The sequence below is a fragment of the Conger conger genome, chromosome 11 (genome assembly GCF_963514075.1).
Source record: "Conger conger chromosome 11, fConCon1.1, whole genome shotgun sequence".
In the NCBI taxonomy this organism is placed as follows: Eukaryota; Metazoa; Chordata; class Actinopteri; order Anguilliformes; family Congridae; genus Conger; species Conger conger.
This window is the reverse complement of record NC_083770.1, coordinates 1205171-1232047: the sequence shown is the minus strand read 5'-3', so window position 1 is coordinate 1232047 and position 26877 is coordinate 1205171. Positions and strand designations below refer to the sequence as shown.

The 26877-nt window shown below is 40.0% G+C and overlaps 1 protein-coding gene across 3 annotated transcripts in view; it reads right to left on the bottom strand.

Moving 5' to 3' along the window:
• LOC133140106 (asparagine--tRNA ligase, cytoplasmic-like) overlaps nucleotides 1–26877 on the bottom strand; it is a 34191-nt gene extending 7314 nt beyond the window's left edge. The window contains exons 1-11 of one of the 3 annotated variants that reach the window (XM_061259682.1): nucleotides 26792–26877; nucleotides 21584–21732; nucleotides 20275–20367; nucleotides 18602–18691; nucleotides 18404–18482; nucleotides 16725–16795; nucleotides 15121–15207; nucleotides 12274–12495; nucleotides 6484–6683; nucleotides 2636–2771; nucleotides 2320–2433 (exon numbers count right to left, since the gene is read on the bottom strand). In XM_061259682.1, the coding sequence (XP_061115666.1) occupies nucleotides 2320–2433; nucleotides 2636–2771; nucleotides 6484–6683; nucleotides 12274–12495; nucleotides 15121–15207; nucleotides 16725–16795; nucleotides 18404–18482; nucleotides 18602–18691; nucleotides 20275–20367; nucleotides 21584–21643 (1152 nt within the window). In that variant the 5' untranslated portion in view covers nucleotides 21644–21732; nucleotides 26792–26877. Of the gene's footprint in view, nucleotides 1–2319; nucleotides 2434–2635; nucleotides 2772–6483; nucleotides 6684–12273; nucleotides 12496–15120; nucleotides 15208–16724; nucleotides 16796–18403; nucleotides 18483–18601; nucleotides 18692–20274; nucleotides 20368–21583; nucleotides 21733–24993; nucleotides 25052–25583; nucleotides 25810–26791 lie in introns of those variants that run through there. The other 2 variants (XM_061259680.1, XM_061259681.1) reach the window with 2 other exon arrangements.

Below are 26877 nucleotides of genomic sequence, written 5' to 3'. Positions count from 1 at the left end.
CCAATGTATAATGGGTACAGTGTAGCCTCATGGATTCAAGCCATTTTGTTAGTTTTTCAGAAAACAACCATCTACAATATAAATTGCCCTTTATGGGCGACCCCCACCGTGGGTGTGTCAAAGTGTCTCTGAGCATGACACCTAACCCCCAAATGCTCCTGACTGAGCTGAGCTGGTTGGTGGCTTGCATGGCAGACAGCCGTTGGTGTGCGTGTGTGTATGAATGGGTGAATGAGTAGCATGAATTGCACTTTGGATAAGGGCGCTATATAAATGCCACCCATTTACCATTTACAAGCTCTGCTGAAAGAGTGATAGAAGATATGTGGAATGACGATAGATCTATCATTATCGGTGTGTATTTTGGACGATAATTTAAAAACTTAAAATAAAAAAAAATGATCGGATAATAATTTCCGGGATAAATATTTTATTTTAATTGTAAAGTGTCCTTTCTTTTAACCATAGGCTTTGTGAATGGAACAATGATAGTGTGCAGTCCAGGAGATTGAATATGTTGTGCCTGCTATTTCAAGTGCACATTTAATGATGTTTGAACAGTGACGTATACAAGAAATAGGCTTAACATTGCCATAATTCTAATAGAAAATAATAAGGAATCCAGTTTAATCCCTTAAGCCGCATGGCCATTTATTTCTCTTCAACCCGTTTTAACAGCTATTTGTATAAGCTATTTTACCATTGTTTTACCAATAACGGTTCCTTATTTTCTCATATCTATGGTGAGAAAACAAGCATGGGAGGACTTCTATGCATTTTAGAACTTCACAGACGACGTGATCAGGCAATAAGTTACTTTTTCCTGCTTCTGTCTCTGAACCAAAGTTGGGAGACAGAGGAACCGAACCACTATTCCTTCTCGATTCCAGGGCCGAAGCTGGTAATTATAGCTAGTTAGCTGTAGATGTACCGTTCACTCGCCTTCAACCTCGGAGTAACACCCAGCTTAATGACTTGGCTGGTTTCTGCTGCAAAAACCTGCAGGCATGCGCCTCAAGATTCCTGAGGCATTTGCCTCCTTTATTGGACCAAAGAAAATTACATGTGAACTCCCTTGTACGACCGGCTTTTCTCCCCGACTATGCTCTCTTTCAAAAGGTACATACAACAAGCAAAAACTCACTTGCTCACCATTCCTAGCAGCCTCACATACACACATGGACGAATCGGGACACTCAAAACAGAAACAAAACAACCCACATTATTCCCACTCTTCATTTACCAACAATGGTAATGGTCTAGAGAACCAAATTGATAATAGATTCTAATTCCAAAAACATTTAAATGGTGGAGAAACATCAATAAGAAAATGTAAATCTGTGTAATGCGAAATAAAGAAATAGGAATTTTTTGTTGGTTAAAACCAACAATGATGAGCCTATTGGCCCCATTTTCTCAATAATCCATTATCAGTAGCTTGCTAGGTTAGTTTACCAGCTTATCCAGCTGGTCCATTGCTACTGTAAAAACAGTAGTTAAATGGTAAATGGTTGGCATTTATATAGCGCCTTTATCCAAAGCGCTGTACAATTGATGCTTGTCATTCACACATTCATACACACACTCACGGCGATTGGCTGCCATGCAAAGCACCAACCGGCTAGTTAGTACAGTAGCATTGGATGTGATGCATTGCTGCTTAGCAAAGTATTCTGAAAGTATGCTGACACGCATACAGGCAAGAGATTTTTAATTATTGGAGATCAATATATTCTCAGCTAATCATGCAACTAAATGCATAAAAGCATGCGGATATGGTCAAGCGGTTCAGCTGTTTTTCAGACCAAATGTCAGAATGGGGAAGAAATGTGATCGAAGTGACTTGGACCATGGACTGATAGGTTTGAATATGTCAAACTGCTGATCTCCTGGGATTTTCACACACAACAGTTTCTAGAGTTCGCAGAGAATGGTGTGGAAAAACAAAAACAGCAGTTCTGCAGGCAAAAAAGAGCCTTGTTAATGACAGAAGTGGAGAAGGGCCGGACTGGTCAAAGCTGACAGTAACGCAAATACCCACACATTACAACAGTGGTATGCAGAAGAGCATCTCTGACCACACAATGCGGCAAACCTTTTAAGTGGATAGGCTACAGCAACAGAAGACCAATAATAACATTTTAAAAAGCAATAAATACCTTATAAAGTACTACCACGCTCAGTGTAGTAACTACCCCAGTTCCTCTTTTTAATAGCCATAGCCATGGACTAACAATGCAAATGTTTTATGTTATGGTAATAGCACCTTCAGAACTGAAATTTCTGAATTTAATTTCACAGAAGGGTGGGGGAACATGCCTCTCCAAACTCATAGTAGGTGCCATCGTCCTTCTTGATGTCATGTTCTTTCAGCCACACGACTGCATCTGTGTAGTTCATCCTCTTGAATGGCCTCTTCGGAGGTTTAAAGTCCTGTGAAAGTCAGAAATAACAGATCAAGATCGAGAGCTATGTCACATTTAAACATACTAGCATACTATACATACTATAGAAGACAAAATTGACCGTTTCTCACTGTAACCGGTCTTTTTTCTCACTGATAGTTACAATCCATTAGACTCTCAATTCTTTCTTAAGGAGCAGCTGAAAACCCTGTAAAAAGCTGAGGACATACAGGGTTGAGGTCATAGAGCAGAGGGCCAGCTGGGGACTTCAGCACTCTGTCCACCACGTCACACACCAGGTCCTCCAGGCGGGTCAGGAGGTCTTCATAAGAAATGAAGGGGCACTCTGCCTCGATATGAGTATACCTGAGGAAATCAGTTACAGAAATACAATGATTAAGTCCTACAGAAGATCTCAATCACCTCGCCAATGAACAGATCATGGACTGCAGCGTGATCAGACTGAACATTACATCATCCATTCAGGTACACAAACAAGACTGTTCAAATAACCATATATCTGGCAGCCCTACTGGCATGATAAGCTACAGTGGTTTTGTGTTTCATTGGAACTCTGGAGACCTGCAGGGCAGCGGCATATTTGCATATATATTTTGGTTTTTCCAGAGTAACTGCTTGTTGTTTGCACAACCACCACCAGGTGTCAAATGTGTGCACTCACTTGCATTATCATTACAGAGCTGAAAAGAAAATGCAGTACCAAAATACTAAAAATATGGAATTTCATGATGTGCATTACACACAGAACTCTCATACAGTTTCTATTTATACAAAACCCAGATAAACGGTTTGTAAGGAATGCAATTTGTCTCTTTTTAACAGAATGTGGACAAGAGACAAAAATGTGAAACCAGAACTCATCCAGGCTCACAATAAACGACACACGTAATTGTTTGCTGGTTTAAACATCCATGCAGAAGTGTTTTGTCCTGGAAAGTAATGCCAATATTAATGATTTATGCAGGTAATTTTAGTTTTTACAATTGTACCATACCTTGTTTACAAATGTTCCGCACATAATTTACAAACCTTGGACAATATTTATATTTGTTTAAATTGTACACAACCGTGATTGCCCCAAACATAATGTGACGACTTATTGCAGAAAATTGCACGCTTGCTGACATTTCACAGCGCTAATCACATATCTTTGAGTAATTGATTAACAAGTACATTTTTTTTTACAATATGTCCCAGTCCTCCCCAACAGCAATTTCACCATTTCACAAAGAGCTTTGGTACTGTATATGGTGAGATGGTTTTACCCTTTATCGTGTCAATTAAGTATTGTACTTGAATTTGTAACAAAGCTAAGTGCAAACAGAGTCTCATGACTTTGTATGCACTCACACAGTAAACGCTCTCCTTTCCCCACACCACTCCTACAAACAAGGGGAACCTCTCCAGCCAAACGGAACAGCCCGATTGGGACAGTGAGCTCTTGAGTTTTCAGATCACCTTTATAGTTTAACACTGTAGTTCTAATTATCCATATTCTGTATGAATGAAGATCATTTTCCTGTTTGAAAGTGCGGTTTTAAAGTTCAAAGTTTAAAAGCGCTGTTCCTGCAGGCAAACCGTGTGAAGAATTATGTATCTTAAAAAATATACATATAAATACGAGGTGACATTAGGGGCCATTGCCCGGTTAACGCAGTTAATCTTCTCTCAGTTAGCCAGTAAACTCATTCTGACTAAAAGCAGCTCACCTATTCTGAAATTCCAGTGACCACAGACATGAATGTCACGGAGGTGTGAAAAGCCCAATGCGTTCGTCAGCTTTGATACCTCTGTCCTTGACATCTTGATGAGAATGTGTTTGTTTTCAATGCATTAAGGGGAGCGTTACAATGGATTGAAAACAAACACAGTTTTAAGAACTCATTTAGTCAGAACGTCTAGTCTATGATCACATTGCGAATAGACAATTGCTCCGTCTCATAATAATAAAATGTACATGATATTTAAATATCATGGAAAGACTGAAAGCTAGGGGAGTAAGGTGAACAAATCACCTTCAATTGAAATGATGAACCTAATTTCAGAGGCTTGCAGCAAGTACTTTTGCATCACACCATTCCTTCAGGAGGTGGTAGAAGACAGGAGGTGGTGCAATTCAGAAGACTGAATTGCACATGTACAAACCTGGAATTGCTACAGTCGCCGTATTGTAGGCTACAGGAAATTGACAAAGTTACGTTTTACAAAGCATTAAATGATGGAGCCCACCCTATTCGTCATTGCGGTATATACTCAGTGAGCACTTTATTAGGCATTTGACTTTTTAGATTTAATCTTCTGCAGCTGTAGCCTATCCACTTAGAGGTTTGACGTGTTGTGTGTTCAGAGATGCTCTTCTGCATACCATTGTTGCAATGTGTGGTTATTTGCTTTACTGTCACTTTCTCTCTTATTAACAATGCGTTTCTGCCCGCAGAACTGCTGCTCGCTGGATGTTTCTTGTTTTCTGCAGCATCTCTGCAAACTCTAGAGACTGTTGTGCATGAAAATCCCAACAGATTAGCAGTTTCAGAGATACTCAAACCACCTTGTGTGGCACCAACAATAAAGTCACTTAGATCTAATTTTTTCCCCATCCTGATGGTTGATGTGAACATTAACTGAAGCTCCTGACCTCCTGACCCCTATCTGCATGCTTTTATCCATTTAAATGCTGCCACATGATTGGCTGATTATATAATTGCATTAATAAGTAATAAGTTCCTAATAAAGTGCTCAGTATATTAGTTCTTAATTGAATTCACTGAACTGCATATTTGCTGTGCTGCTGCATTTGCCTGAATGTGTAAACAATGGTCATGAGTGAACCACTCCAATCATGCCGATTGACATGAGCTCTTACCATTTTGAAAAGCCAAGCACGTTATGAGAATTAAACCGATACAATTAAATATGATTACACAACGGATAGGTCCGGTCCATTGTCTCTATTGGTCAGTTTGCCTTCCAGCTGTGCCAATATCCATGATATATGCAGGGCTAAATGGAATGTTTACACATCTGTTAATATTACTGCGGGCTCGAAGATCACCGTTATCTACGTTGTATCAAAAACGAACATAATTTAACATTATCATCATCTCTCCGCAAGAAGCCTACCGAAGTAAAACAAAATGAGTGATTTTAAAGTGTCCTTTGATTTGGAGTGGAGTAGGAGCTAAAAAAATACAACAAGGGCAACATCATCGGATCGAAATACCAGCAAGTGAAGCAAATACCCCAGTGAAGCAAATGATGACTCATAACGACATTGAGTCATTTTAATAACTGCAAGTTATTAAAGTTATCTGGCAGGGTCCAGATAAACATCTACAATAAAGACAAATTACTGTCAGTGTGTTAGTGTCGTCAGGTGTAATGTAAACTAGCAAGCTAGCTAGCAACCTTTAGTGCAGTGGGGATACATTATTGCTAATGGCGAACGTTGGCAATACCGTTGCTTATCAACCAATAAACTACTGTTCAGCAAAAGAATACCATGAAACACTGTTCCATTAAAAAAAACATTTAAAGTTTGTCTTTTCCTTCTTTTGAATAATTTTGAAATATAAATGTGGCAAAGCAAGTTATACAATCATCAGACAAGGGCCTAAACCAGTCCCAGTGAAGATCGCCAGCCAGGATAATGTCACTGCAGTGAAGTTTGCATATAAGCTGTGTTTCAACAAAGAGCAGCTGGTGGGCCTGTAATAGTCAACTATAGCGAGAAAAACCTGTGAAGACTTCAAGATTCAATGCAAGGAGTTTTTTTCCTAGGCAGTAAAATTTCAATTTGAGCCTTGGTGACCCGTTAAATGGTGGCTTTGCAGCCCTGACACACAAATTTTTTTACTTGAGAAATAGAACAGTGATTTGTGATGACCACATTGACTCACATTGTAATCCGTTTAAGAAAGGAAACTGTTGGCTTTCGGAAAACATCACAAAAATTTGCTTCAAGAATTTGCAAAGTCATTCATTTTCCATATTAAAAAAAGAAAAAAAGGCTTTGGAGATCTTGGCAGTACGTTTGGTGAGTGGTATTAACGGTACTTACTCAGACAGGTGTCTGCGGGTGCGGGACTGCTCAGCTCGGTAAGACTCGGCGATGCAGAAGGTATCCCCAAGTGCAGGGATGCAGGTCTCCAGATATAGTTGGGAGGATTGGGTCAAGTATGCCTCTTCTCCAAAGTAGTTCAGGTTGAAAAGAGTTGAGCCGCCTTCAACCTGTGTCTGCACCAATGTTGGTGGAGTAATCTGAGGAAAGGACAATAATAGGCAATCAAACAACCTATTGAAGCTCGGCAGATGAGAACTCTAGTAGTGCTGTATCTGCAGCATCATTTGAGGTAGGCTACTGGGTTTCCAAGTTTTTGATGTACTTTGGCAAAAATATGAACGAAAGATGTGCTTTCCACGTTTGTATGGTAAACGTGACTGTTGCCTGCTAATTTGCTGAAATCTGTGAAGCCAATTCAGCGAATACTTGTAATACCTTAAAATGAAATCAAATGAAACTATGAACAAAAAGTCCTGTGATTTCTAAATGGTTTTGTTGAATTGGCTTCACAGGTGTGTTTCGTTGGGCAGGTGTATTCATTGTGAGTCATTAATTAATGCAGAAGAGTGCTGTTGATGTCTAGTCCTGATTCTAGACTTTGCAATTGCCTTTGGAGATTGTTTTTGGGCAGTGGAAACATTAGGAAGAGAGCAGTGTCGATGCAAATTAAGCTGGCCGTCACAAGGCTCAGAAATAAAAATCAATCAAGAACATTGTAAACACCCTGGGCATGCCCAAGTCAACAGGTTGGTTCATTATTAACAAGAAAATAACTGGTGAACCCCCTACAAACTGGAGTCCCGCAGGGCTCAGTTCTTGGGCCTCTCCTCTTCTCGCCATACACCATGTCTCTTGGTTCTGTTATCTCTTCCCATGGCTTTTCTTATCATTCTTACGCTGATGACACCCAACTCTTTATTTCCTTCCCCCCCGACACCCAAGTCACCACACAGATCTCTGCCTGCTTGGCTGATATCTCTGCATGGATGACTTCCCACCACCTGAAGCTCAACCTTGCCAAAACTGAGCTTCTCTACATCCCTGCTAAGTACTCTCCGTCAATCGACCTCTCACTGACTGCTGAGGACTTTGTAGTTTCCTCCTCCCATACGGCAAAGAATCTTGGGGAGACTCTTGATAGCTCCACAAGTATCCTCCACTGCCAGAACCTGCAGGTTCTTTCTGTATAATATACGCCGTATCAATCATCTCCTGACGGAGAAAGCCACCCAGCTCCTAGTCCAGGCAACCATTTTTTGAGAGTGGGCGAGCTACAATTTTACAACGTGGTCGCATTAGTGCAAGTGCATGATGATCACCGGTGTTTTGGTGCCGCTCCGGCAGCGAATATCACACGGGTACTGCGTTAGCCATTGTGGTTGAAAATAGTACTTTTTCTTCTTCACTGGCTCAGTCGCTCTCTCCCTACCTGCACTCTTACTGCCTGTACCTTCATCATTAGTGCGCGTGCGCGTGTACGTAGCGGCGCTGAAGACAAAAGGCGCGAAACAAACAAACAATAAAAAAAAAATGATATTTCCGGAAATCAACATGAATATTATGATTATTATCTCAGTTTAACCTTAAATTAACGTGTGCTGGACAATAATTCTGCTTAGGTTGAATTTTAATGTGACAAAATGACTGTTTTTGTGGCTTTTAAGCGCTAATTTTACCAGCATTCCATCAATGTTAAATGCTGGACCCCGAACGGCACCGAAAAACAGGCAGATTTCACTGCCATTCCATTCTTTACGTATATGGAGCTCGAAAATGGTGACACAATAGCTTTTGCTGGTTTACTTCACGCGCTCATACATGGCAGTTGGTGGCAGTTCGAACTGTCAAAAGTGTGACTGTAGCCAGGTCAATATTTTTTGCTGGGTACTCGGTATGTCCGGCCTTATAAGTCCAAAGTCCCTGGTTACTTTTTCATAGTTTCAATGGATTTTGACAATAGACATGTCAGACTTCAATCATGTTAACGCTCTCGAGTATATGTATAACTTTTAAAGATTTAAATAAATCCTATGGTGGGACTTTTGCCATTTATGGACGGTACGACAGAAAATTCCGGTGCCGTCGAACTTAATCGAATGCTTTTATTTATATCGTTCGAATGACCAAACGCCGTTAAAAAGCAAATGGTATGGCTTTGTGCTATTCGCGTATGCTAGCTACATCATGCTAACATCGTACAGGGACCAGTAAAGGCTTAGAACACACTAGCACTTAGTTATTGTAAGTTTGATCACCTCTACTGTGAAGTAAAAAAGTGGACAAATTACGTTTTGTGTGAGAAATCTATTGGCGAGCTCACGTGCACACACGGCGGTCTACATTCTAAAGCTGGGTCAATGACGAATAAAGCTTCTAAAAAGTTTTTTTTTTTTTTAAGTTTGTTCAAAATGGATGTAATGCATATTTTTGAATCTGGAACAATGCGTCTAAACAAGTCTCACTTGTTGTATAACATTTCAAAATTTCTATTTTTAACTGTATTTTTAACTTCACTGTCCAAGAAATGTCAGGTGGTGCAACCAAATATTTGTCAATATATTTTCCCACTATTTATTTTAAGTAAAACTTTGAGATTGTTTGAGATGCCAAAACATGAAAAAAATTAAATTATTTGAATGTACTCAATATGTATTCAGACTAAATATGTTTTATAGAAGGACGTGATATATGTCATGAATTTATCTAATTATTTTACAAGGAAATAATGCACTCGGACACAGAAATTTGCACGTCATGTCATTGACCCAGCTCCACTTTGCCCTCCCTACTGTTATGCTAAGCAAAGCTGTTATGCTTTGCTTTTATGTTTGTTATGTTTTGTTATGTTCAGTTATGTTCAGATTAAAATATTTTGCAAATAACAAGTCTGGAATCACTGTCAATCTTTACATCAATGCAAAACTAGGGTATGCAACTATTCATCAAGGTCATTGATTAATACCATGCTGTACAAAGAAAAAAGGTGCGACCAAATCATATGCTGGTGCGACCAACTGAGAAAGTTGGTAGCACCAGTGCTACCAGTGGAAAAGTTAGTCTGGAACCCTGGTCCAGGCGCTCGTCATTTCCCGCCTGGATTACTGCAACTCCCTCCTAGCCGGTCTCCCAGCGCGTGCCATCAAGCCCCTCCAGCTGGTCCAGAATGCTGCAGCCCGCCTGATCACCAGTCAGCCCAGGTCGGCTCATGTCACCCCGCTCCTCATTGGCCTCCACTGGCTTCCTATTGCCGCACGCATCCGTTTCAAGGCCCTAGTGTTGGCATTTCAGGCTGCTAAGGGGACTGCCCCACCTTACATACAATCCTTGATCATTCCCTACTCCCCAGCTAGACCACTCCGGTCTGCCAGCTCTGGTCGCCTAATGGTTCCCTCTCTACGTGCACCTGGCGGTCGAGCTGCACGTTCACGCCTGTTTTCCGTTCTGGTTCCTCAGTGGTGGAATGACTTGCCTACCACTGTCAGGACAGCAGGATCCCTCCCGCTATTTCGACGCAGACTCAAAACCCACCTTTTAAAACTACCTTAGTCCTCCCTCCTGATTTCCCCCGCCCCTCCTTTCTGATATCCCTATCCTTGTCAAACCCCCACCAAAAAAAATAAAAAATGGACTTATGATGACGACTATGTTTAGAACAGCATTCCATGTGTATTTTCCTAGTTCTGGATGTGATGCTTTGACTTGTGGTAGAACCTATGCACTTGTAAATCGCTTTGGATTAAAAGCGTCTGCCAAATGACAAAAATGTGAATGTAAAATGTAAATTATGTCAAAAGACCCAGTCGACCAAGAAAGACAACTCTCGTGGATGACAGTAGACACTCTCCTGGATGCAGGTGTAGATGTGTAGAAGTCTACCAAACATAAAAGACTACATCAGCAGGACTACAGAGAGTACACTACACCAGCAGGACGACACCTAAAAGAGCCCAAAGAGTTCTGGAAGTGTTGTGGACAGACAAGACCAAGATTAACATCTACCAGAGTGATCGGAATAGGAAAGTGTGGAGAAAAAAGAAAATGTCCATGATCCAAAGCACACCACCTCATCTGTGAAACATGATGGAGGGGGGTGTTACGGCTTGGGCCTACATGGCTGCCAGTGTTACGGTCTTTGTCGATAATGTGACTGCAGGCAGAAGTAGAACAATGTCTACAGAAATATTTTGTCTGCTCAGATGAAACCAAATGCCTCAACTTATTGGAGTTCACCAAAACTGTCCGGGCATGGTAAATTGGAAATTGGCAGCCCGCTCTTTCAATCAGCACACATTGTTTGTTACCATAGCTACCGCTCATCTTGGGAGACTGAATTTTCACAAGCTAGCTAACATAGTTTATCAACTATCCATATACATGCAAGGACGCTGACTTATTCAATGACGATTTTTGCTAGCTAGCTAAGTTAAGATAAAAGTACAACTATAACGTACTTATGAAAGCAAACTAGCTAGCTAAATGAATACAACTAGAAATTGTCAAATAGCCCATAAAAGGCACTCAAATTTAAATTATATTAAATTTAAGTGAACCAAACGTTAGTCAAATATTTGCATCATCTTTCCTGGAGGCCAGTGGCGCAAACTATGGGTGACGAGTTATAGGGGAGGGATAAGGGGAGTGGTTATCCTCGTGTGATGCACTACAAGGAGAACATTCTTGACCGGTTGAAAATAGGACGATAAATTTAAAACTTAATACTTTTTGAAAACTAAAGAACGGACATATGTAATACTTTCATCATGTTTCTTGAATGCCCACTTGTGCAAATTGGATATAAAACCTAGAAAGTGTGACCAACCACCATATTACTCCTTTTACCCCACATTGCTCCAGGGGCTCTCATTGTCTGCTGCATAGTCTAATAAACAGTAAGCCGCTTGAGATAAAAGCGTCACCTACACAATATGTAATGTAATGTCGGGGAAGCAAGTATTATGTAAAATGTGTTTAAAACAGCAATTCCTGAATCCAGCTGTTTTAACCATCAACACCCTCGTTTAAATGTCCTCACTCTGTGACTATTATGTGTTGACATACGTGTGTTCAGTATTCAAAGGAAATGGATGAATGAAAATACCAAGCACAGCTTGTTTCCTCCCAAAATGCTCAAGAAACGTGAAAACAGCCAAACATTCCAAAAGACCAGTGATGGAAAAAGCAGAATGCGAAACCAAGGTGCAGGACTCAGATGCTAACTTCTAATTGAAACCAAAAAGTTTGGGATCTTACAGCCTGCGAGGCCACCCCCATTGAGACAGACACACACACACACATAGACACAGAGACACAGAGACACAGAGACACAGACAATTGTACCCTATCTAATCCAATTAGTGTTAGCCGCTTATGACCCCATAAGCGTTCAATGTATGCCATCATTTATGGCTTAGTGGCTCTATTTATTCGATAGACCTGTACACCAGCTTGTTAATGCAAATATTGAATCAGCCAATCAAGATGTTTGTTGTTTTTCGCACCATTCTCTGCAAATTGTAAGAGACTGTTGTGCATGAAAATTCCAGGAGATCAGCAGTTTGAGATAATCAAACCACCCTGTCTAGCACCAACAATCATTCCACCGCCAAATTAACTTTTTTCTCCATTTTGAAGTTTGGTCTGAAAAACAGCTGAACCTCTTCACCACGACTGCATGCTTTTCTGCATTTAGTTGCTGCCACATGATTGGTTGAGTAAATATTTACAACAAGCTGGTCTACCTAATAAAGTGATCACTGTGTACGTATGTCACTAATCCAGCATGCTAACCTCACAGTATCCTCGGTTGAAGAAATGGTCCCTGAAGCATTGGGTGACAGTAGACCGCACCCTCAAGATCTTGGAAATACTCTCCCCACGGATCATCATGTGCCGGTTGTTGAGCTGCACATCCACATCAGACTCCTCGTTCACCAGGTTGTCAGCTCCCCCTGCCGGTGCCAGGCCCACCAGCTCCCAGAAGTCACAGTGAAGCTCATGACCCCCTGGTGCCTGAACGTGAGTGTTGTAAAAGCACAAAATTAAATGACTGCAAACAATTTCAGAAAATCAAATGTAATACAGCCCATAATGCTCTTAGTGTCCATTAGTTGTCTTCTGTGGTACACCATATACATTTTACAAGGCTCTGAGATTACAACATGATGCAGCACTCCTGCATTATTCTCCAATTTAAAAACAAGGACAAGTTGATATTAAGCCGCAGTGGCAAAAACCTGAGTGCATAAATGCCAGAACTGACAGTGGCTGGTAGCTCCATAAGCAAACAGGCAATTGCCGATTGCTTCATCCATGGTTCAGTCAGTTATGGGACCATGTTTCATCACTATCTAGTGACCCCCACTGGTCAACACTAGGGTGAGCAGAGCACTGGGATGAAACAAACATCTGGTACAATTCATGAGATTTTTCCAGAGCACGGGTGCTGTGCGATCATTATCCGTGACGATTGGAGAATTTGTATGTGTTAATTATTTATTTCATTGGCTGCAGTAGTTGTGGTATCAGTAACAAATGCACAACATAAAATTAATACTGTTGTGTGTTGTGTTACATGAAAGTATTAAGTAGCCGACAGAACCATGTGAAATTATACAGTGCCATGGTGCTGATCCGAATGAGGCAAGGGTTCCCATACAAGGTTCTACTTAAAAGAATAGGGCTTTGTCCACTAATGCAACCAACACTGGCAAGCCGTTGTCATCTGTTGCTGGCAGATCAGTTGCTCCCTCTCCCTTTTTGCTCTTTCCCTTAGCTCTTTTATGGAACAGGGATTCAAAATCTTCAATCTCCATGGCAGTTTTGTGTCATATTTATGCTGTAGAAGCCTGTTAGATATGAATGACCTCACTCCACCTAGCAGAAATCATTATCAAAACAGTTAAATTAATCATAGGTTCTTTAAAAAAGATTATTCCAAAAGTCTTCCCTGAGCTGGCATTTGGAAAAGAGGAGGTACAAAGAATTGGAGTGGGGATATTATGGAATTGGAACATCAACACCCGGATAACCGAAAACTATTCTGCAGTAGTCAATGTCAGTAGTAGTAGCCTACATGAGGTCATAACATGTTCAGAACAACTCTGGAACATGTTGCTACATAGCTAGCCACCGATAATACATTATAGCTGATACTTATCTTAGAATTTAACCAGATAATATTCAATGGGAGAATTAAGACCTCAGACATTCAACCTGGGGCAAGCCCAAAAGATAAAATGGGGGAAAAGGGCATGGGCTTGAAGTGATGAAATGGCAGGTGCTGTAAATTTAGTCTGTGATATAAAACACGAAATGAACCAGGCACATGACCTTGAAGGCCATTTGCATATTAAAAGCAGTTTGATCGGACAACCTTTGGTGTGTTTAATAAAGAACATTACCGAGCATTATGATTATTATCGATGTTTATTGTATGCAGCATTTTTATCAAGAGTGCCAATGATCCGAGAGGTCTCTAGGCATAAGCTGCTGATGTCAGGGGCATGGACAGTACTGGGTGAATTGGGGCATGGACAGTACTGGGTGAAGTGGGGCATGGACAGTACTGGGTGAATTGGGGCATTGACAGTACTGGGTGAATTGGGGCATGGACAGTACTGGGTGAATTGGGGCATGGACAGTACTGGGTGAATTGGGGCATGGACAGTACTGGGTGAATTGGGGCATGGACAGTACTGGGTGAATTGGGGCATGGACAGTACTGGGTGAATTGGGGCATGGACAGTACTGGGTGAATTGGGGCATTGACAGTACTGGGTGAATTGGGGCATGGACAGTACTGGGTGAATTGGGGCATGGACAGTACTGGGTGAATTGGGGCATGGACAGTACTGGGTGAATTGGGGCATGGACAGTACTGGGTGAATCGGGGCATGGACAGTACTGGGTGAATTGGGGCATGGACAGTACTGGGTGAATTGGGGCATGGACAGTACTGGGTGAATTGGGGCATGGACAGTACTGGGTGAAGTGGCTTGCTGTCAGAGTTGTGTCACGATTGTTTGCTTGACTACACTGTCAATATACCGCCTGGCATGAAATCATGCACAATCATGTTCATCATCTGCATTGAAGGGTAAAAACTTTGTTCCAAATGGTTATTTACTTTCTGCTGGCAATTAACCCCTTTAAATTAATACAAGCCATGTACAACAAATTTACACTACCCTTCAAAATCCTTTTTTTAAATTTTTTTAATTTTATTTTTTTGTTTGTCCCTCCTACGCCTACTTAATTTGTCAATGCACCTGAAGCCTGTCAATGTGTGGCTGCAATGAGCTCACAAATTGCTTGTGTCACAGCTGAAGCTACATGCATGGCACCTAACTGCTGTGCGTGTCTTGGCTACACAGACTTTTCGGAAAATGTTATGTCCGTTCTATTGCGTTTATGCTTTACAAGGGCAATGGGACATTGTTGGGCATCTTTACAGTTATGTAGACCACCATGTTTGCTGTCTTTGGTTTAGGCAACAAAGTTGTCATTTGTGCATGCATTAGCATGAAAATGTTTCAATAAGACAAAATAACCAAGGCATGTAATAACTATATTTGCAATCCAACACACTATATGTATATGTACTCAAGACAAAAGTAGAGCAAATTGTATGCTTACCTGTTTTCCTTCAGGTACAGGTGTCAGAGTTCCATACAAGCCTACGGTGCTTTCAGTGGACAGGACCAGGGCGTTATAGGTCTGACACTGGAATACAACAAAAGGAGAGAGGCAGCATAAAAGTAATAAACACAAAGGTAATACATAGTGGGATTATTGGCTCCCTTAATAAATATGCACAAAAGTACTTTAGATTTACCATGAGCTACAAGATTGTGAAACAATAGTGTATGCGCCATTCCCAGTTTCACGGGTAACCTATGAACTCTCCATAAAAAATCACATGGTTATAATATTTACATTTACTTTGACATTGTGCAGTGTAACCTCAGTTGCAGAAATCCCTGTAGTTTACGTCCACTGGTCGATCGTGTGTCTTTTTTATTTTTATGTATCGGTTAAAAAGATAATTCTTCACGTTTTCATCCCTCCTCCCTATGGCTTCTGCCTGAGACTTGATTGGCAGGTAATCTGTAAATGTGCTGCTGCGAACAACTTTGTTACAGACCGGATGGTGCACTCAAAATTCCATGATCATGCAATATAACACCGGGTCTATTTTACCACAGCAGACTGGTCTTATAATTTTACTTTCCTGCCAATACAGGTCTTTGTACAACTTGATATTTTTATGTAACGCTAAACTTGCATTTTATATGCCAATGCATTTTATATGGCGCAGGACAATCGTGGCGGTGAGACTAACGTTCCATTTTTCGTTGAAAGTGAGGAATTTCCGCTTTCAATACCCGATGGATAAATAGGCTATATGATAATATATTGCTTTAATTATTTTTATGGAGATACCGCATAGTGGAAAGCGAAGCTCAGTTTGGGGTTAGTTTGAATTTGAGTGTCAACGAATAAACACGGATGAAGAAACGCCATAGAATAAGCCATAAGTGAACTAACATCTAGAGATTTAAAACGCACAAAAAATATTTGACAACTATAGTACTGTAGCATTCAATTCCAAGGGGTGCTTGCATGCTTAACCCTCTGAAATGGCCGCTGATTGCGTATTATAGTATATAGCAACATTTGTCCAATGATGTATTGCTTTGTTTATTGGTAGATACAGCATAGTGGAAAGCAACATTCAGTTTGTGGGTAGTCTGAATTCGCGTGCCAATAAATAAACACAGATCTTCTGTTAACCTTAAGAAATGACAATGTTAACATAAGCCATAAGTCAACCAACAGTGGCAGAAATGATTTGATAACACCAATACTGTAGCATTCAATTTCCTGTGGTGTTTGCATTTTCAACATTACATTACATTAAACCCCCTGAAATGGCCAGATTGCTTGCTCAAACGACTGAAGCTTGTCGATTGGCAGTTTAGAATAGTTTAGAACCGCAATAATTGTGATGAATGTGCATTTATTTTCAATTGAGCTTACCATTTCACCTTCAGAAATCAGTTATCGGTTATACATTTTTTGTAACCGTTTACAAATCAGTTTCGGTTAACTGGGTAAACGCTTAACCGGTTAACCCTTCACACCTCTAGTTTAAACCCTTACTGGAATGTGAAAGGTAGCGTTGGAGAGAGCATGTGGAGGTACAGAAACAGAAAGGTTTGAGAACAGAAACTACATACCAGCTGGTCAGAAAGGACACACTGGAGAAAGCCAGTCCCATCTCTCAGCACTAAGAACATCAGATTCTTTCCTGTGAGGAAAACCCATTAGCACAAAGTTTTTTCCTTGTAATTTGATGGTGATGCAATTGCATAGACAAGTGGAATATGCCTTCGCCCAGAATCCAAATACAATTGAATTCCATTATAACATGCTCCATATTGAACCCCATTATAACATGCTCCATATTGAATCCCATTATAACATGCTCCATATTGAATCCCATTATAACATGCTCCATATTGAACCCCATTATAACATGCTCCATATTGAACCCCATTATAACATGCTCCATATTGAACCCCATTATAACATGCTCCATATTGAACCCCATTATAACATGCTCCATATTGAACCCCATTATAACATGCTCCATATTGAACCCCATTATAACATGCTCCATATTGAACCCCATTATAACATGCTCCATATTGAACCCCATTATAACATGCTCCATTATAATGCGGTTACAAGACTGCCCCCCCGGCTCTACCTTTCCAAAAAAGGAAATGATCCCCTTCACACAGAAGGAAATCCTGGCCAATTTTTTTTTTCTGAACCACCTGAACCAACCTCATAGCTCACTGCACATGTTCACAAGGATTAATTATTTAAAGTCATTTTTTTTGTATTTTTGTATATATAATCTTGAAGCAGAGAGACATTCTATTTGAGAATGACGTGCTGGAGTACAGAGCCAAAAGAAAAACAATTGTAACACCAAATACTTACGGACTGCACTGTATAATGCAACATCATACATTAAATGCATCAGCAATCTTTGGCTATCAAATGAGGATTGTTGCTCATGTCAAAACCTAGCATACACTGATTTATTCAATCATTCATTTATTAATCTGTCAGGACATTATTTTTTATCATGCAGTTAATTGAGAACTGTTGCTTCTGCTGCATCATTTCAGGTATTGGGTACAAAATATTTAGGCAAAGATATGATTTGGCATTGGTAGGCACAGATAGCCAATAAAGTCTATTCAAAAAAAAAAGTCACACAAAGTTAATGTGCAACCTTAAAGAATTTTTAGTCTGATATTTTTACTGCATGGACCAGAAGCATAAGCCGACTTGGACTTGGTGCTCGGATTTCCTATGTTGCAACCATCTTGTTTGCAGCTTTCTGTACAGGGGTAGAACCTGAGGCATACGTACGGCATAAGCAGTCTCGTCAAACTAGAGTGGCTTCAAAAAGATTCAGACCCCTCCACTTTCTTGCACACTTTATTGTTCTGTAGATTTAATTTTAAATGGAAAAAATTGCCAACCCCATAGCAAGATGCTGTCACCACCATGTATCACCGTAGGAATGGTATTAGCCAGGTGATGAGCAGTGCCTGGTGTTCGCCAGACACAGTGCTTTGAGTTCTGCCCAAAGAGTTACATTTTTGTCTCAGTAGACCAGAGAATCTTTTTCCTCATGCCCTCAGAGTCCTTTAAATGCCTTTTTGGCAAACTCCAAGTGGGCTGTCATACGCCTCCCTGCCATTAATGTAATGTAATTGAAGCAAAAAGGATGCACCTGACCACAATTTGGTGTGCTACAGCAAAGGGTCACAATACTTACGGAGATTTCAGTTTTAAATTTTTTATGGAACTCGTGCACAGTCAAGAGTCCACTCACCTTGTCTGCGCAGCCGATGAACCCAACCAAACACCTTCACCCTTTGCCCTCGGTAAGGCTCCAGTTCATAGATTTTAGCCTGCAAATTAAAATGTTCTCATGTCACATAAAAAGTATAAATAAGGTTGCAGGCTTCAATGAAGATGCCAACAGCAGCAACAACTGATGGAATGTACATTCTAATGATATGGATCGTACCGTTTTCGGTTCTGGAAGACTGGGATCGCTCTCAATGATCATCTTCTTCGCTTCTTCCAAGTTTTTCTCCCTTCGGTCTGAATCTTCAGCCTGCAGAGAAAAGGTAGAGCCAAAGGTATGTACTTATTATGCCGCCAAGTAAACTGGTAAACTTAACAAATTATAGGCAAGTTCATAGGTAGTTGTACTATAAACAAGACCAGGCAAGCCTGATTTAGCCTGACCTTGACAGAGCTAAGGGGAAAGTATGTGTCGCACAACTAGGGGCCAGTTTCAGACACAGACTGAGCTTCGTCCTGGACTAAATAGAGTTGTGTTTGGAGAATTGATTTTAGTCTAGGACTAGCCTTAATCAGCATCTTTCCGAATATGAGTTGACCCATGCCTGTCAGCGCAGAAGCACTGCACCCTCTCTCACTTTTCGTTGGAATGTTATTTCTGACTGAGGAATGTTATTTCTGACTGAGTGACTCACCTTCATGGCCTGTTAAGCTGGTGTGGCATCAAAAAAACATGTATCTGACAAATAGGCTAACCTATGACGTGTGAACAGGTAAACGTTTAACTGGTTAACCAAAACTAATTTGTAAATGTTTACAAAATATTGCTAACCAATATTTTTTTTCTGAAGGTGAAATGGTAAGCTCAGGTTAAAATAAATTCACGTTCACCACCAGGTGTATTATTGCAGTTCTAAACTACTGTAAACTAGCAATCAACAAGCTTCAGATGCACCTGTATATACAGAGGTATCAGAAAGTATTCAGACCCCTTCACTTTCTGCACTTGATTGTGTTTAATTTTAAATGGATAAAATTGAATGACTGGACATAGTTTAGGAAGGCACACACCTGTGTATACAAGACCTCCGCAATAAAATTGAGTCACAGCATAGCTCAGGGCAAGGGTATGAAACAATTTCTAAAGCTTTGAGTCTTCCCAGGAGCAGAGTGGTCTCAATATTTGTGAAATGGAAGAAACTTGGGGCATCAGAATATGCATAAATTAAAGTGGCAATATGTACAATTCTTGTTTTTGGTTGTTTTGGCGACATCTACATTGGTTAATACAACAGAATTGCACACTACAGATCTCATGTATCCTTTCAAATATCAGAGGCTTGGAATATATCATGATGAGCCAGACTGAAACCAATAGCCATCGTACATCTATACATATAAACACACACACGTATCACATAACTTGTTAGCTTATGTTACTTTTCACTCCAAAGACTTACAAATTAGGAAACGACAGATAAAAACCGTAGCTCACAGCATTCACTAGCTAAACGGCATAAATTGGCATAACCTATGTTCTTCTCTTCTTTTACACTCCTCCATGGACCGCAAAAACGTCTGAATGTGCCGAAGATCACTTTTCTGTTTTGGCAGACTTGCTTTAGATCATTGCTTCTTTCAGCGGTCTGAGCAGAGGTTGAATTTCACAAAGTGAAAACATGTTCTTAGAAAAGTTGTACATTTATTAAAAATCTAAAACTGAAATCTGTCATGGGATCGATGCGAAATGCAGCTCCCATTGTAAACTGCCTGTTCTCCCCATTATCATCAACGGTGCCAATTACTCTAGACCTGACTCAATATGATTGGGTCCAAAGGTGTACATTTTTTTTTTTTTTTGTACAAATTCTCTTACAAACCATCGTTCCCTACCTCCTTTTTGCTTTTAGTAGTATTTTTCATCTGGTCTCTGTTCCACAGTTTCTTCACATTCTTCATCTGGGTCTTTGAGATCGTTACCCAGCGCTGGAAAAGAATACAAATTATATTCAAATGAAGCAGAATGTAATTAATGCACAAGAATATGCCAACAGCAATGTGTAAATTGGAGCATTGCTAAGGTTGGGAACCGAGAACCGGTTCCAAATTAGAACCGGATCCAAAATTCCAAGAACAGGGTAACCGATAAGAAATTTGAATTTCGGTTTCTTTTTTCGGCTCATAAACATGCATTTTCACTCATGTTTAGAATAAACGGCACTGATTAAGCTACTATTGCAAACTAGCGCCATCGCTTCACCCCAAAATTGTACTTTGAATATGTACATTTCAAATACATATTTAAAATACATTAGAATGTTCAAACATTTGTTCATATTTTTACAATAATTATAACGTAAAAAATTACCACTTATTGCACACATCTGGTGTTATGCTAGCAATGTCAATTAGAGGGCCAGAAAGTATTGCCAAAAACACCATTAACCATTAAGAGTGGATTCCCAGTTTAGAAAATCTAAATTTAAAATTCATAAATATAAGTGTCCATGCACGCACTATTAAGCATTGTCCTAGCCAGCTCTCCAACCTTGTGTCAATTTTCCATCCATATAATACGATTAGTGGACAGACTTGCAAGGACAAAGCAATTCTAACTGTAATAATCTTGTTAAGACTGCGATAAATGAAGGTAGATAAGTTCACTGGATACCTACTCTTATCGTTGTAACATTATTTACACTTTTAGTGGGTACTGTATCAGCTCAGGATCTGCCCAGGCACATCATGCGCCAACAGCATGTCAGTCTGATTAGCTACATGCACGGCTACAGCATCATAAGCCACATTTCCACTTCCAATTCCAGAGGGTGGAAGCTGGACAAATGTCAAAAGTGTGGGTCAATTTTGTGAGGGGAAAATGAGGACCAGGGAAAATGGAGAAATGGAGAAGAGAAAAAAGACAACAGGTGTTAATGAGGAAGAAAGAGAGGGAGTGGGAAAGAGGAGGTGCATGTAAATAAATGATGAAAGAGTTGAAATGATATAAGTCTGTTCTCTGCGTTTAGCCACCTCATTTTTTACTTTGGAGTTTTTTTTGTTTTTATTGTATGTATTCACTTAGTCAACATTAAGTTAAAAAGATCTTGAGTTTAGCTAATTTAATGAAACAATACCACATTTTTTTTACTCTTATCTGACAATGTGAGTTTGCAGCCAGTCCCTGTATTCAATTCAAATGTACCTCGCCCTCTGCGTGAGAGTCCACATAGATTGTTGGAAATGGTTCCTTTCCAAAGAACATCAATGCATTTAGGGCGGTTTTAAAAGGTTTTTCTTCTGTCCCATCAGCATCTTGATCATTTCCTTCCTTATCAGAGACGTACAGCGCCCCTAAAATGGGAAAAGGAAGATGAGAACATTCACATTAATCATTTCAATCTTTCAGCAGAACGATAAAAATGTGTAAGTATATACATTTACATAGCAGGTAGTTCACTTATGGCTTGTTTCTATGGCGTTTCTTCATCCATGACACGCAAATTCACACTACCGGCAAACCAAACTTTGCGTTCCACTATGCACTATCTACATAAAAATAAATAAAGCAAAACATTATCATGAGGCTATTTCAATTTTACATAGGAGATTGAAAGCGAAAATTCCCTGCTTTCAGCAAAAAATGGACACGTTAATCTGACCACCACGATTGTCCCACGCCATATAAAATGCATTGGCATACAAAGTGCAAGTTTACCGTCAGATAAGAATATATCAAATTGTACAGCGACCTGCATTGGCATGAAAGTTAAATCATTAGACCAGCCACCTATGGTAAAACAGACCCGGTGTTATAATATATCAGGCAAATATTGCGTGACCACGGAATTTTGAATGCACAACCCCATCTGTAACAAAGTTGTTAACAGCAGCATATTCACAGATTTCATGCCAATCAAGTCTATCAGGCAGAAGCCATAGAAGAGGGATGGAAAACATGAAGAATTATCATTTTAACCGATGCATTTAAAAAAATTACATGACCGACCAGTATTGCCTGGATGTAAACTACAGGGATTTAAGTACAGATATCTGCAACTGTGAGGTTACACTGCACAATGTCAATGTAAATATTTAATTTGGCAATTAGGCTGACTTACTATTATCTGACTTACAATGATGACATTTAACTATTGAGATGGCCGAAAATAAAGTTTGAAAATACAATTAGATTTCTCAGTAATCCAGTCAAAAAAAAAAAAAAAAAAAAAAAAAAAAAAACAAGGATACGTCCCCTAGCGGTCATAAGCAGTATCGGTTAACAGGTCACATCCCTGAAGCATATCCTTTGTTTTTAACACATTAACCTGCAGAAGAGTCTCATCACACAATATAACAAAGTAATCAACTACAGGGCCATGATTTCTAAAAAGCATGACTATGACAGTGAGAAAACGGGTTCATTCCAATCGCTTATTTCTCTCATATTTTTTCTTTTATTTGCTCTTTCATCTGCTCCCAGCTCCACCCATCAGGAGAGGCACGGAAAAATGGCAAGAAAAATAAATGAAGACGGAAAAAAAATCGAGAAAACGATTTAAAAAAAAACGTTTTAGGCAATTAGGCCAATGGAATGTCCTTGCTTTCAGTTCGAGGAGACAACAGTTACACAGATGTGGCAGATGCGTGGCAAAATAGGAAGAGGTAGATCCACAGGTCGATCACATATGTCAGATTTTGCACTGATGTTTTCTTGCTCAAAGGACAGATTGGGAGCTCCCAACTTCTACTTCTAGCTCCTAGAAGGAACATTTAACAGGTTAAAATGTCCTAAAAGATCGTGGACCTCAATCGATTTCTGGGTCAGGAGCAAAGAAAAGAATAAAATGGGAGAGAAAAAAAAAAAAAGGGATTGGAATGAGCCGAATGAGTCAGCAAACTTCAGAGGATTTCTACCCGAATGACTATGAAGACAGTCTTTGTGGTAGAAGATAATCAGAATACACTTTGTATGTATTCATAGTCTTTTCAGATCACACATGCATGACATACACATTGAATTTTTGTAGCAACTGGTAAATAGTATTACTTATGCCCCCTTAAGTCATAGGCTAAATGACGCATAATCTTATACTATATATTGTGTGTGACCCATTCTACAGGCATTTGATAAGTCATATAAGTCATGACAGCCAATTTCACAGAAACCAATGTTTATGTAAAAATCTTCAGTTACGTTATAGCCCCAGAGTTTCGTTAAAGTGTTGGTCGTTTCCCAGTCTCACGTAACTCTCACAAAGAAACTTTGTAGCCATTTTTCTGAAAAACATGGTTTGGTGGTACTCAAAATGAAACTCCCTTATCCCTTATCTCTGCTCCCTATCTGGAGCAGAGATAACTTGGCGAGCAGGCTGCACATATAGGGTTGTTTGAACCTTAGTACTAACATGACCAGTTATTACAACAAAGACGTTCATCACTGTCTATTCTTTGAAAATATAGTGAGGTACTTATACTGCACTCGGATTTATACTGTAGCCTATTTCAAACAAACAGGCAGAAAATATTTTTTTTAAATCCATAAACATACATAGTCTTCACATGTAAACAGGCTGTGATTCTGCCTTCTTACTGTCGCTCACGATAACTCATTTCATGGAACTGTCCGTCATATGATTGCAAATTAATGAACAGCTAGATTAAAGGATATCACACTGAAATTAATACTGAAATATGGAAACTCAGATTAGGTTACATATACTGGTTTCACTTTCTGAATTAACAGTAGGTTGCGCTAATGCACCTTAAGGATGACAACAGCCACCAGAATGCCAACCGGTCAGAATTTGACCTATTGACAGGCTCATTTTCTGCGTCGAAAGTGGACGGATTAGACGTATTCTGGAAGACCTTTCGGCACCGTTGGCATTCCTTACATTTCACATTCGCAATTGGCTGAGATATTAGCTATGTTTTAGCAATAGACGGCTAAGGGCAACTTCCCTTCTTAATTTCTTCGACAACACTTTCCATTTTGTATTATTGTTAATGGCTTTCCCTCCTGATTTCCTGCCTCCTGCACCCCCTTCCGATATCCCTCTTGTCTAACCCTAACCCTTAATAAATAAAAATAGTAACACTAATAAAAAATTGCACTTACGATGACTGTCCGTTTGTTTAGAACGGCCCTTAATTAGTATTTTACTAGTTATAGATTTGATGCTTTTAACCTGTGGAAGAACCTATGCACTTGTAAATCGCTTTTCGATTAAAAGCGTCAGCCAAATGACGAAAAAAAAATGCAGATTGGTAGATGGTTCGATAAGGTTCGGCAACACACGTTTGCTTACTGGCTAGCTAACGTAACTAGCCAACACGTCCCCATGCTTCCTCTTGCTAACTCTTAGCCATCTATTCTAGCTAACAAGCACAATCACCAACAGAAGGGTGGCTATACATTTGAATAAAGAACTTAGTCACCAATCAAACTGGAAGATTTCTTTAGTAGCTAACAAATGAGCAGTTACTTACTCCAGATCTATGCAGCTAAACGTTAACACAGCCTTACTATTCCCTTTCGCTATTTATCCAGTTCCTAAAACTAAAGAATGATGCAATCCGCTATATAGTTGCTAGCAATAGTGTCTAGCTTACCGATTGGGAGTTGCTCTTCAATTTTGGCAGTTATTTCAGCCATGTCACTATTTCCTTTAGTAAGACGTAACTATGGTAAAAAAAAAAGTTGCCTATCCCAGTTTTGTTCTCTATGTGGATCTTGCACTTACGATGACCGTCTTTTTGTTTAAAACAGCCCTTCATGCGTATTTTACTAGTTATAGATTTGATGCGTTTAACACGTGGAAGAACCTATGCATTTGTAAATCGCTTTGGATTAAAAGGGTCAGCCAAATGACAGATGGTAGATGGTTCGATAAGGTTCGGCAACACACGTTTGCTTACTGGCTAGCTAACGTAACTAGCCAACACGTCCCCATGCTTCCTCTTAGCCATCTATTCTAGCTAACAAGCACAATCACCAACAGAAGGGTGGCTATACATTTGAATAAAGAACTTAGTCACCAATCAAACTGGAAGATTTCTTTAGTAGCTAACAAATTAGCAGTTACTTATTCCAGATCTAAGCAGCCAAACAGTCTTACGATTCCCTTTGGCAATTTATCAATTTTCTAAAACTATAGAATGATGCAATCCGCTATAGTAGCTAGCAATAGTGCCTAGCTTACCGATTGAGAGTTGCTCTTCAATTTTGGCAGTTATTTCAGCCATGTCACTATTTTCTTTAGGAAGACGTAACTATGGTTAAAAACAAAAAAAATGTTGCCTATCCCAGATCTGCTCTCTATGTGGATCTTGCTAGGTAGTATGCCACTTGACCTAAAGTCTTCAAATGCCGCAAGCATGCATAGAGCGTCTTGAGGAACGAGACCAGGAGCTTCCTGAAGGTAACCCTTCCTGTAGATAACTTCCTGTATAATAAAACTTCTGAGTTTGTCAAAATAAAAGCTGTGGAGTTACTTGAATAATTAGAACACAGATACCACGTTTTCTGCGCTTTTATACAGAATTTCCTTTGTTTAGTCATTACCATACAGGATAGGCAATAACGTGGCAAGGCCTCCAGGGAAGGGGTCAAAGTCTAAGCAACCCACGAGGAGAGAGGCGGGGCAAAGTCCAAAGACAGGCAGAGGTCGAAGTCAGGAGATCAAGACGAGGGGGGCTGGAGAGCAGGAGGGCTGAAGGACTGGAGACAGGTACAGAAGCCAAAGGGCTGGAGCAGGGCTTGGACAGAGATGGGTCAGGCAGGCAGGAGGACTGGAACAGGACGGGATGAACACAGGAAACAGGTAAGTAGAAGGCAAGCATAAATGCAAGAGAGTATGTGGACAGAAGTGCAGGGCACAAGACGAACAAAGAAACAGGTAAGCTTTTATACATGACTGATGATGAGACCGTGAGCGACAGGTGAGACGATTACAAAGAGGAAACACACGTGTGGGGGCATAGCTGGTATTAGGGAGAAGGTGCAGACAAGATGCATAGAAAAGGAGAAACTGGGAAATGAATGAAGATAGACGCATGGAAGGTGAAAGAGTAATATGAAACTGAGCATTTAAGTGTGGATACATAGAACTATCAGGACCGTAGAACCAGTGAACCCAATCACAATAATCCAACAGGCAGAAAGTTCAGGCTAGTCAAACAGGCAAGGGTCAATAGCCAGCAAACAGATTCAGCAGGGATAAGGCAGTTTGTAGTACAAAGTCCAGGCAATGGGTCAAAACTCCAGCAGACAGGTATCAAGGATCATCTAAAACTTAATCATGGTCACAGGCGAAGGGACGATAACAAGCAGGCTGAACAGACAAAAACAGACTCCAAAAGTTGATATACAAAAAAAGGTTGATACACTGCGGATGAAAATAAAACATACAGCAGAATCTAAACGTGGAAGTCGGGATGAAATAAGTTGTAAGAGAAGTCAATCAGGTACTGCTGGATGGATTTGACACATAAAAT